The sequence below is a fragment of the Rattus norvegicus genome, chromosome 3 (genome assembly GCF_021556685.1).
Source record: "Rattus norvegicus strain SHRSP/BbbUtx chromosome 3, alternate assembly SHRSP_T2T, whole genome shotgun sequence".
Taxonomy (NCBI): domain Eukaryota; kingdom Metazoa; phylum Chordata; class Mammalia; order Rodentia; family Muridae; genus Rattus; species Rattus norvegicus.
In genome coordinates this window covers 16,882,530-16,895,007 of record NC_141536.1, presented here as the reverse complement: position 1 = coordinate 16,895,007, position 12,478 = coordinate 16,882,530, and the positions used below count along the sequence as shown (strand labels likewise).

At 44.3% G+C, this 12,478-nt stretch overlaps 1 protein-coding gene across 9 annotated transcripts in view; it reads left to right on the top strand.

The window, feature by feature from the left end:
• Gapvd1 (GTPase activating protein and VPS9 domains 1) overlaps positions 1 to 12,478 on the top strand; it is a 73,540-nt gene that overhangs the window by 43,251 nt on the left and 17,811 nt on the right. For 4 of the 9 annotated variants that reach the window (XM_087652731.1, XM_087652729.1, XM_087652728.1 and 1 more), the window contains 7 exon segments: positions 1,210 to 1,350; positions 3,457 to 3,591; positions 4,123 to 4,242; positions 5,525 to 5,602; positions 5,691 to 6,055; positions 9,097 to 9,184; positions 10,013 to 10,093. In XM_087652731.1, the coding sequence (XP_087508857.1) occupies positions 1,210 to 1,350; positions 3,457 to 3,591; positions 4,123 to 4,242; positions 5,525 to 5,602; positions 5,691 to 6,055; positions 9,097 to 9,184; positions 10,013 to 10,093 (1,008 nt within the window). 9 annotated transcript variants of the gene reach the window in all.

The window sequence follows — 12,478 nt, the reverse complement described above, 5'->3', positions numbered from 1 at the left end:
GTATAGAATTCCCATCTGGAGTATTTTCTTTTCCTTTTTATTTTTTATGTGTATGCATGTTTGCCAGCATATATAATCTGTGCACCACTTGTATGTGGTAGCTGCAGAGGCCAGAAGAGAACATTGGGTCTGGCACTGGATTGAGCTACTTGTGAGCTGCTATGTACTTGCTGGGAGTTAAACCCGGTCCTCTGGAGAGGGAGCCAGTTTTAAACTGCTGAGCTGTCTCTTTTCCTCTTGACTCTGTTAAACACAGACATATAGTCATGTCTCACTCCTTTCACTTGTGTTTAGTAGTGTACAGAGTTCATTTTGCATAATTTTTTCCCCACATGCAGTATTGTTCTTGGCCACAGGCAGCATTTGCAGTCGGCTGAGTGCTATGGAGGAGCCATGTAGTCTCTTGCAAATGAACTTAATGCTTTGAGTTTGTGATTTATGTCAGAAGAAAACATGTCGGGCTGCTGTAACTTTCTGTGGTTACATTCTCTGGGTTTATAGTTCCTTTAGGACTGTAAATTTTGTAAAGGTTAAAAAAAGACAGCAAAGACATAGTTAAGATTTGCTGAGAAACCTTGGTGAGGGCTGGAGAGCTGGCTCAGTGGTTAAGAACACTGCTCTTCCAGAGGTCCTGAGTTCCATTCCCAGCACCACATGTGGCCTGCAGACCACTCATAATGTGATCTGATGCCCTCTGCTGGTGTGCAGATGCACATGCAGATAAAGTACTTGTACGTAAAGGAATCCAATTGATATCAACCTAAGGATGTGTTTTCCCTGTGGAGAGAGGGGGTTGAGCAGGAGGTGCTTACTGAGAAGGAGGGTGTGGGATGGCAGCGACGGCTTAACAGATATGAGCACTGCACTTCCCGCTCTTGCAGAGGAGAGGATCCAAGTCCACTTCCTAGGACCTACATGGTGACTCACAGCTGTCTGTAACTCTAGTTCCAGGGACCTGATGCCTCTTCTGATCTGCTCCAGGTTCTACATGTACATGGTGCACATACCCCAGGCACACATACACATAGAAACTGAATTTTTAAAACAAAACAAAACAAAGGAAAAAGAGGCTGGGCCAGTGTCCCCAACTGGAAACTTGTGGTTTTAGTTTCATGCTTAAATGAAATGATTCCTACCTCAGCCCCTTTCTAAGTATCAAGCAGTTGCCCTCGGCTTTCTTTCTAACACTTGGTGCTCACGATTGTACAGGTGCAGCAGCAGAGAATGTGCTGGGCAGCTTGCTGTGCCTTCCAGGTTCCGGCTCAGTTCTCCTTGACCCTTGCACTGGCTCGACCATATCAGAGACCACAAGTGAAGCTTGGAGTGTAGAGGTGTTGCCCAGTGACTCAGGTTAGTGCACTCTCATTGCTGGCTCTGTCCTTCGTGTTAGAACTTGAACATGGAGGGTTTCTTAATTTTTATACTAGGGATATACATTTATGTTTTCCGGTTTTGCTTTTTGAGACAGGGTCTTTGACTGACTGACTGACTTTGAATTTAAAATCCTCCCGCCTCAGTCTCTAAGTACTAGACTCTTAGACATCTACCACAGCACCAGATGACTCAGTATAGATATGATAAATATCAGGCAATCATTCTGTTAACAATTTCAAGTAGAAAATAGAACACTTTCTGTCTATGAAGGAAAAATGTTTTGTTGGTCAGCATTGGTTAACATAGCAAGTGCTGTTGGGCGATGTGGTGCAGGCCTTAACCCAGCACTCTGGAGGAAAAGATAGGGGGATCTCTGAGTTCGAGGCCAGTCTGATTATGGAGTTCCTGGACAGCCAGGAACCCTGTATCAAAAGAAAGAGAGAGGGTTAAGGAGGGAGGGAGGGGGGAGGGAGAGGGAGGGAGGGAAGAAGGAAGAAAATAATGCTAACAACAACAGCATAGCAAATGTTACTGAGTCTGTGTTAAATTATATTTGAGGTAGTTGTTTGAAACAGAGTTCTGTGTGTGCTGTGTTCAGTACCTTTCACCAGTCATCCCAGAATGAGAATGGCAGGCCAGCTCAGACACACATTTGAGTTCCTAGTCAACACACTTACATTTCTCCCAGGCCAGTGAGAGCGCTTAGTGAATAAAGGTGCTTACAGCCAAACTTCGGGGCCTGAGTTCAGTCTTGAGAATAGAGAAACACGCACATGTGCAGTAAATGTAAGTTTTTCCTTAGGAATAACTTTTCCTTGAAAGTTAGTTTGATTATAATTATAATAATCTTTTTGAGATAAAAACAGTTTTTTAAAATTGTATGTTCATATGGGTATACACCTGTAAATGCAGGTGCCATGGACTCCAGAAGAGGTTCTTGAGTCTCATGAGGCTGGAGTCTGGAGTTAAAGGCAATTGTGAGCCACCGATGTGGGTGCTGGGAATTGAACCCCATCCTCTGAGGACCAGCCAACACTCTGAACACTCTGCTGAAGTATCTCTCCCACACTAATTTATTATTTTTATTTTATGTTTTGAGGTTGTGCGCATGTATGTGCATAGCATGTGTACAGTGCCTGCAAAGACCAGAAGAGAACATCAGATCCCCTGCAAGTGGGGTTCCAATCATTTGTAAGCTGCCATGTGGGTACTTTGAACTGAACCCAGGTCTTCTGTAAGAGCACCAAATACTCTTAACCACTGAGCCATCTTTCCAGTCTCTTAAAAGATTATTAATTTGATGGCATATACATGTAATATTAGCTTGCACTATATAGTGAGATCCCCATGCGAAAAGCTAGTAGATAAAATATTAGATAAAGAAATCATTTTTCCTTTCTTTCTTTCTTTTGGTTTGAGCCAGGGTCTCATCATGTAGCTCAGGCTATGCTGGAACTGCCAGTGAACCTCAGGCTGGCCTCAGACTTACAGATCCACCTGCCTCTGCCTCTTGAGTGCTGAGAGTGCCCTGCAATATCATGCCCATTGTAAGTGCTTTTGAAAACATTGAACTTTAGAGAGAGTGGATACAGTGTTACACTATTCTGTGCTCCTGTTCAGTTTATGTGTTAACCAAGAATGTACAGTTTTGTTTTGTTTTGTTTTTTAAAGATTTATTTATTTATTATATATAAGTACACTGTTGCTGTCTTCAGACGCACCAGAAGAGGGCATCGGATCCCATTACAGATGGTTGGGAGCCACCATGTGGTTGCTGGGAATTGAGCTCAGGACCTCTGGAAGAGCAGTCGGGTGCTCTTAACCACTGAGCCATCTCTCCAGTCCGAATGTGCCGTTTTTTAAAGAGTAGTCTAGAAACAGTTGTCGTCTGTGCATAGCAAATTAGTGTGTATATCAGGGGGAAATTATAACCTTGCCTTCTTAATCTATGATCTAACAAGTTTTGGTGAGTAACTTAGACTTATAAAGCTAGGTATTCCCCAGTGGCTTCTCTAAGTCACAAAAGCTGAAGTTGTGCATGCTCGCAGAATTACTAGGTGACCCTTCTTGTTCTCTGTGCAGAGGCTCCAGACTTAAAGCAGGAAGAGCGCCTCCAAGAGCTGGAGAGCTGTTCTGGACTGGGCAGTACATCTGATGATACGGATGTCAGGGAGGTCAGTTCCCGCCCCAGCACACCAGGCCTCAGTGTTGTGTCCGGTATGTCTGTCTTGTTTTAAGGACTAGGAATTTGAAGGCATCCCCTTCTTTCTGTTTATAAAGTGTTACCAAAGAGATACTGGGTTTTGTTGCTGCTGGTGCTGGCTGTTGAACTCAGAACTCGGGACATGTTAGTCATGTGCTCTGTCACTGAGCTGTAGCTTTGTCCCCAAGAGATGTGTTATTTAAGAGCTCAGTAGTCTCCAGGGAACAAAATCAATTTTACGCTTTCATAATCTTTGAGAACCTAATGTGTAGCTTTCACAGCCTATTGATAACTGACGAACTGTTCTTCTTCAGCTTTCGATACTTTTGGTAGCTTCTGCTACAATATTAGGTACAGCATGAACTTTTGATGCTGCTGTATAGCAAGATAAGTGTACTTGGACAGCAGTGGTGAGGTGGCAGCACTCGGCAGCTCACGTGTGGACAGCTCGAGGAGGGATTTATCCAAAACTTAGTAGAATTTTGTGTAACTGCTTTGTTCTTCTTGCTGTTTATTTACTTCTGTATTTTGCTGTATTTTCAAAGGCATAAGCGCTACATCGGAGGATATTCCCAATAAGATCGAAGACCTGCGATCTGAGTGCAGCTCTGATTTTGGGGGTAAAGATTCTGTAACTAGTCCAGATGTGGATGACATAGCCCATGGTAAGTTGTGGGGGTGAGAATGACCTTTTAAGGTAATCATATTGTATCAGCACTCAGGAGGTGGAGGCAGGGGATTATCTGTGAGTTTAAGATTTGCCTGGCTTACATAGTGAGTTCCAAGTCAGCCAAGTCTGTAGAGTGAGCCTTTATCCAAAAAAAAAAAAAAAAAACAAAAAAGAAAGAAAAAAGAGAAGAAAAAACCCAAAAGCAAAATCCTACAAAACAAAGCAGGCTTGGGAAACGGCTCCGTCTGCTCTTCCAGAGGACCTAGGTTAGATCCCCCACACCCACCTGCAGCTCACAACTGTCTCCATCTTCAGTTCCAAGAGCACCCAGGGGCCTCCTCTGGCCTCCGTTGGCACTGCATGCATATGGTATACAGATACGCATGCAGGCAAAACACTCATACACACAACATAAAAGTAAGTAATATAAAAAATTCACAAAGCAAGAATAACAGATCATATACTGCTGGGATTTGATTCATTAGTATAACTCTTCAGGCATAACTTGTCAGTGTGTACGTGGGGACTTAAATGTTCATATTCTAAATTTGGTTCAGTTAGAACTACTTCTAGAAATCTGTCATAATGAAATCCATGAATGGAGAAAGTTTTGGTCTCTTTTTTTTTTCGGAGCTGGGGACCGAACCCAGGGCCTTGCGCTTGCTAGGCAAGTGCTCTCCCACTGAGCTAAATCCCCAACCCCAAAGTTTTGGTATCTTTATACTTACCTATTTTAATATTTCTAATTGTGTTAAGACGTGCTTAGGGGTATCTTTTTGGGAGTGGGGGTTCTGTAGTCTAAGATTTAGAAATTAGAGTTAATTCGTGGCATTATATATTCATTTCATTCATGAATTCGTTTTAAAATTAGGACATTTGCTGAAAGCAATATTAGCCTTTCAAACTCCACAGTTCTCTGCCTCTTCTTTAAACAGTATTGCTTGTTTTTATGGTGGGAGAAGTGAGTCTTAGAGAGGCTGGCCATTACTTAAAACACAGGTGAGCCTCATGGTGGCCTTCTTCACACTAACCATAATAGTGTTGTCCATTAGTAATAAGCATGTGGATGCTGTTCCCTCTAAACGGGGTGAAAATCCCCACATTCAGATTAAATGCGGGGTAATCAGAATTGATTCTTATTGGTGTCATTTATTGCTGGTATGCTTCTCAAGTTCTAATTAAGAGAGGAAAACTGTGGAAGAGTCTTAGAGCCTTCCTGAGTATCTGGACTGCTGTCTGCACGTGGCTTGATCTCATGGTGTGCCTTGTTGTTGTAGGCGCCCACCAGCTGACCTCTCCTCCCTCTCAGTCAGAGTCTCTGCTTGCCATGTTTGACCCACTGTCTTCACATGAAGGTAAGCTTGTGAACTTTTGGACTCTGTCATAAACAGAAGCAAGAGATGTAGACCTCTGTTGATTAGTTCTGTCTTTTCTGTGTTACAGGGGCCTCTGCTGTGGTAAGGCCGAAGGTTCACTATGCCCGGCCCTCGCATCCACCTCCAGATCCTCCAATCCTGGAAGGTGCAGTGGGAGGAAATGAAGCCAGGCTGCCCAACTTCGGTTCTCACGTTTTAACTGCAGCTGAAATGGAGGCGTTCAGGCAGAGGCACTCTTACCCTGAGAGACTAGTGCGCAGCAGAAGCTCTGATATAGTGTCTTGTGTGCGGCGGCCCATGAGTGACCCCAGCTGGAACCGACGTCCAGGGAATGAAGAACTTCCTCCAGCTGCAGCCACTGGTGCTACTTCTTTGGTGGCTGCACCTCACTCGTCATCTTCGTCCCCGAGTAAGGACTCTTCAAGAGGAGAGGTATGGTACCCAGCCGCGTAGAACTCGCATGCTATGGTTAGGTTAGCATTCCAACTGATGGGTTCCTGTGATGTCGGAAATGAATATGGACTCTGAACTCAAGATTAAGGGTTACCGTGGTTGTGATTAATGATGATCTGTCGTGCCAGGAGGTGTGATGCTGCAAACCTTTTATCCCAGCACTCGGGAGGCAGAGACAGATGTTATCTGTGAGTTCGAGACTAGCATTGTCTACAGAGCAAGTTCTAGAACAGTCAGGGCTACACAGAGAAACCATGTTCCAGAAAAAGAAAAGACAAAACAGAAATCTGTCTAGTAGTCCATCATGCTGTCAGAACTTGGTTTTGTAAGAATCTTTGCCTTTTACAGCATTTAGATCTTTTCTCCACGCAGTTCTGTGTCTAATCACTTAGATGCTTTTGAGGTGGTTAAATGAAGTGTATCCCTTGTGATTTGGAAGTCATAAAGTTGGGAAGACAAACATTTCTTCCTCATTTAAAAGTAAGTTTCCAACCCAGTTCTTCTCTCCCTTTTTGATGAGTTAGTACGTTTTCCTACAGATGTCATTATTCTGCATGCAATTCCACTCCTCACACTCTGAAATGCTCACTCTATCATGTCTCCCCGGTTGCCAGCATTATGTTCTTTTCATTTAGTTTTTGTTGTTGTCCTTGGTTTTAAAGACAGGATCTCATTATGTAGCCTAAGCTGACCGGAAGCTCATATAGATGAGGCTAGTGTTGAAGGTGTGATAATCTTGCTGCTAAGTGCTGAGTTTGCACTGGAAAGCCGCTGTGCCCAGTCCATGTGCTGCCTGGCGGTCAGTCGGCCTTTTACTCCATCGCTCTACTGCTCGTTCAGTTTTGCCTTGCCAATTTTCTTGAGATTATTTATTTTTGTTTTGTTTTTTTGAGGCAAGGTTTCTCTGTGTAGCCCTGGCTGTCACTCTGTAGACCAGGCTGGCCTTGAACTCAGAGATCTGTCTGTCTCTGCCTCCCGAGTGTGGGATTAAAGGCATGCACCACCACTATTTTTTATTTATCTTGTATTCTTCTCTCATATATTACATTCTGAGTATAGTTTCCCATTCCTCCTCCTCTGAGATTATTTTTATTTTCTTTGTATAATGTACTTAAACATTTGCCCAATGTATGTCTGTGTACCATGTACAAATAGCACCTGCAGAAGCCAGAAAAGGACACTGGGTCTCCTGGGACTAGAGTAACAGATGGTTGTGAGCCACCATGTGGTTGCTGGGAATTGAACTCATGACCTCTGAAAGAGCAGTCAGTGCTCTTAACCACTGAGCTATCTTTTCAGCCCCCCACATGAAGTCTTTTAAAGAAATATTTCCTTCTAAGTAGAAATAGATATATTAATTACAAAGAAGAAAGCACTCTGAGAATAAGAGTGGATTGGTGGCCAGAGAGAAGGGGCTCCTGCTCCAACAGCCAAGAATGTGTAGACCTAATTTTATAAATGAAAAAAAAAAAAAAAAAGGAAATTCTGAGCTTTTCTGAAGTCACATTATAGGCTAGAAATGATGGTCAGGCTGCCCTTCATATGAACAGTTAATGGTGACTGTATGATTGGTGAGCAGAGAGGGTAGGCAGGTCTGGGTTTGATGGTCAGCTGTGTCACATGTAAGCCATGTACCTTGGGGGAGGTCACCTCATTTAGCTTCATGTTCTTCATTTATGAAAAGGACTTATGACCAGGCATGGTGGTGCATGCCTTTAATCCCAGCACTTGGGAGGCAGAAGCAGGTAGATTTTTCTGAGTTTGAGGCTATCCTGGTCTACAGAGCCAGGGCTACACAGAAATCCTGCTTTCATTAAAAAAAAAAAAAAGACTTATGATCTGAGCATGGTAGCTCGAATCTATAATTCCAGTAGTTAGGAGGCTGAAATAGTTGATGAGAAAGAGGTTAGCCTGGTCTAAATAGTACATTTGAGGCCAGCCTGGGCTGCAGATTGAGACCCTGTCTCAAAACAAAAACTAACAACCCTTAATGGCAGCTGTACCACAATGTCTTCAGCCCTATTAAAATTCACTGCTCTGCATTTACTTATGGTTTCCTATTTCGTTTTCTTTTGTTTCTGTGCTGAGGATTGAACACAGAGCTTGTATCTGATAAGCACTTGGCTCTCCCAATGAGTTTTACTCCCGCCCCTTCCTTCATAGGTGTTTTGTCGGTAGCCACCATAACTCATTCTGTGAGGCCTTTGTTTGCTAGCAGTACAGCAATAGTACCTACCCTCACACGCCTCAGGCTGTCCTAGGGACACGTGTCTCTAATCCAGAGGGTGTCGATGCCCACACCGACACGGCATCGAGAACCAGGTGTAAGCCTGCGGGATTAAAACACACACACACACACACACACACACACACACACACACACACACACACACACACACACACACACGACGGGGGTTATTTGTGTTAAGAAGGAATGCCTGTTCTGTAGCTTTATTTACTGAATATATACTCCAAGTTGACCAGGTGGAAAAATCTGGGAAGCACCGTGAGAAACCCCAGCTTAAGGCTTCAGTAACAGAAGACCGAATAAGTGCCCCAAATTTACTGGGGAGAAATCCAGGAAGACCCGCTTAAATCCCAAAAATAAAAGACTGGGAAGACAAAAAGCAGGACCGAATTGCCCATTGCCCATGTGTGTCATTACCGGGCCAGGCTCCTCCTTTGTTAGGAACAAAAGGCTTCCACATGCATCAGCAGGGCTCAGCAGGGGTCAAACCCTGCAAGGGACCCAGGAGGCTCTGACAAGGTGGTGAGACACTGCAGGGGACCCAGGAGGCTCTGATAAGAGGGTGCCTGGGAGGCAATGGCAGTGATGTGTGCTCAGTGGCAGGGTGCCTGGGTTCCATCCCCTGCACTATCTTTTATCCCTTCTAGCTCCCAAAAGAACAGTGATGTTCTATGACAGATAGGACTGACTGACTGACAGACTTACTGACATCCTTTTTATAGCAATTTATCCTGCAGTCAACTCCAAATAACACATTCAACTCTCTCTACAGACTGAGGAGCGCAAGGACAGTGACGATGAGAGGTCAGACAGGAGCAGGCCTTGGTGGAGAAAGCGTTTTGTATCAGCTATGCCTAAAGGTAATTTCACTTTAGAGTGCTGTCTGTAAGAAGAAAGCCTCAAGCTTCTTTGGAGAGCAATGCGGCCACGCCTCTGTGACGCTGTGGGGCAGTTTCTAGCTGTGGAAGTGTAGAACTGCTGTCGATGAGATGAATGCTCTGACAGAGCTTTAAAAGGCCCTGCTCTTTGTGGGAAGTGGCTGTGGTGTCCTAGATGGAGATCATACCAGTCACTGTCATTACACATGGAGGACTCTCGGCATGCTGCTGTTAACTTAATGTTGAAGTGCCATTCTGACATTCCTGGAGCAAATCTAGGCTTCTCAGGTCTCTGCAATGAGAGCGTGAGCCCTACAGATGGGGCTGGTGTCTACTGTGGAAGGGAGTTACGTGCATTTGTTTTGCTTGAAGAGCCTGACATCCTCTGAGCTGGCAAAATTTCTCTTCCTGGAAAAAGATACTGCTCAAAAGTTGGGGTCCTCTTCCATAGTTCCTGGCTGAGGCGCCTAGGAGCTGAGGAGACCTGCATCTCCCCGTGCTCTGGCCCACTTAATTAATGGAGAGGAGTGCGCGAGGCAGGAACTCTTCTTTTGGCAAAGCTAAGAGGCATGGGTTTTGACTTACTCTAAGTGGATCCTCATTAAATCATTCTTTCTATGGCAAATGACTCCACAGCAGATTCTGAAAGCTTCTTAAGACCCTTTGATGCTATTTTAAGAATATCAGTTGACGCTTGGGATTTCTTTTAAAGTTTCAGCCTCCTTGCACTTAGAAATGTTGGCACACCAGCTAACTTCCGAGGAGTGTAGTATGTTATATGTCACAGTACTGACTTTATTTAATTTCCAGCTCCTATACCATTTAGAAAGAAAGAAAAACAAGAAAAAGACAAAGATGATCTGGGGCCTGACAGATTCTCAACACTCACAGGTTTGTAGACCCATGGGCTTCCTGGCTCCTTCATTCCCAGAGCACATATTTCATAACACTTTTTCTTGGGTGACATAAGCGTTGCCTTTTTAGAAGAGTGTGTTTGTGTGTGTATGGTCGGGAGTATGTTCTTCATGGCTCTGTGGTTTCCCCCTAGAGGCCACAGTGGGTCTCGGTGTGCTCTTCCTACAGACCACCACCATCACCATCCTCATTACCATAACCTGTTTCTGAAAAAGCCTGCCTGAGAGCTCAGCACCAGGGACCGTGCTACACGACTGCTGGAGTGTGCCCTCCAGTGCTCTGCATGCCCTGTCTCTGGGTCACTGGTGGGACAGTTTTTTGTGCTGCTGGAGTGTGCCCTCCAGTGCTCTGCATGCCCTGTCTCTGGGTCACTGGTCAGACAGTTTTCTCCAACACTGACTGTAGGACACTGAATTTACTCTCATCTGTATTTTGCTCTAGCTTATTCAGGGTCACGATGAAATACTATTTTATCTAATCATTTCATTTTTTAATGATTAAAGTATTTGTTCAAATAGTGTTACAAATGCCAACCATTGTAGTAGAAGTTAAAGACTTCACTAATTGTTTGACAGCTTGAACATTATAACTGCTCTCTGACCCATGTCAGAGCTTTAGGGATCTTTCTTATTCGACACCTGCATTTCTGCTGCTTCTTTGGTACCTTAAAAGCATCTGCGAGAGCTAGCGTGAATGACCATATTTGAGACTGATAGCTATGCTTTGATTCTTAGATGCTGTAGTCCATCTAGAGGGGAGTTCGCTCTCAGTTCTTTTTTCCTTAACTTAGTTTTAAGGTCTGTTTTCTTCCCATCCTACTAAGTCACAAAGTCTTTAGGACGTGGTCTCAAAAGTGACGAGCACGTACGTGCAGCATCCCTTTCTGATGCATGTTCTAGTGTCGATGTGCATGTTAGTGTCCCTCCATGTTTCAGCTTATGTAGCTCTTCTTTACTAGACACAGCAGCTCTCTCAGAATAAAGGGATGAACAAAAGGAGACAGGCTGAACAGGCCATGGCTCCCTGCTGAGAGCAGCCCAGCCTGTCCTACTCAGTTAGCAAATATCTGTTCCCATCTGACTCATGCCAGACACCATAGTAGATATTAAATCAGATTACATATGACCTATGTCTGTTGGGACCTTCCAGTGTTTTGGGGAAGAGTTGAAAAGATACTGTCTTTTGGGCAATGTCTTTGTGTATTTTCCCGTGTTCTTCATTCCTGCTGTTAGAAGTATGCACATGTCACTGTGGATGCTGCCACAGTCTTTTAATCCCAGCACTCAGGAGGCAGAGGCAGGAGTTGGAGGCCAGCTTGGTCTACATAGTGAGTTCCAGGCCAGCCTTGGTGAGACCCCGTCTTAAAAAAGGACAGAGGAGAGTGTTGCAGTCTTCATGAGCTGAATTACACTGGGGGAGTAGCTTTGTATGCAAATGGTTTAACCGCTGTGAGGAAATTGTAAGTACTTAGGGGTTTGGGGTAATGATTTTTTCTTACTTTCTTTCTTTTTTGATGCTGAGATTGGAAGCTAAATTAAGTCCCTGTTCATCCGTTTCCCCACCTTCCCAACCCCTGCTCCCATAAAACAGTTAATTCTCTTTGGGTCTGATTGAAGAAGCTCAGCTTTCTTACTAGAGAAATTCTACCCCGTCCTAACTAATGCTCACTCGGAAGTTACCACGGAGTCAGTTTGACACGTTATTACGTATATTCCTTATTAGCCTGGCCACAGTCTTGCCACTCGAACAACTGGTTTTTTACGATCTCTCCTAATCTTTCTCAGGGTTTGTATATGGTGGCTTTTCTGTCACTGAATCAAACATGTAAATTCTGTATTTACCTTTACCATACTCCCAGTTTCTCCTGGGACAGCTGGCTTTTGAATAATTTTTACTGGCTGTAAAGTAACTTGGTTCTCCTATACTGCAGCATAGCTCTTCCTTTCCTATTGAAATATTTACATCATTTCCTGCCGTTTTTCTCCAAAAATACCTTTCTGCCCATGTTTTTTTGTTGTAGTCACAGTGTGGGGATTGAGCCCAGGCTCACATAAGGCAGTCAGGCTCTCACTGACTGTAACCCCATGTCTGCACCGCAGCTTTACTGTCATTGCCCTAGGATGACAGCTTTGAGAAGTGTGCTCTAGAGTCCAGGGTAGTAAGCAGTATTGTAGCTCAGTCCCTTCTCGCTGTCCTTGTGAGCTCTCAAAGGTAACCAGTGGGGCTGGAGCTTGGAGAACTTGTTGCCCTTACAGGGAACCTGGGATCAGTTCTCAGGACCGACAACATGTTGGTTCACAGCTACCTGTAGCTTCAGGTCCAAAGGCTCTTCTGGCCTCCTCAGGTACCAGGAACACATGT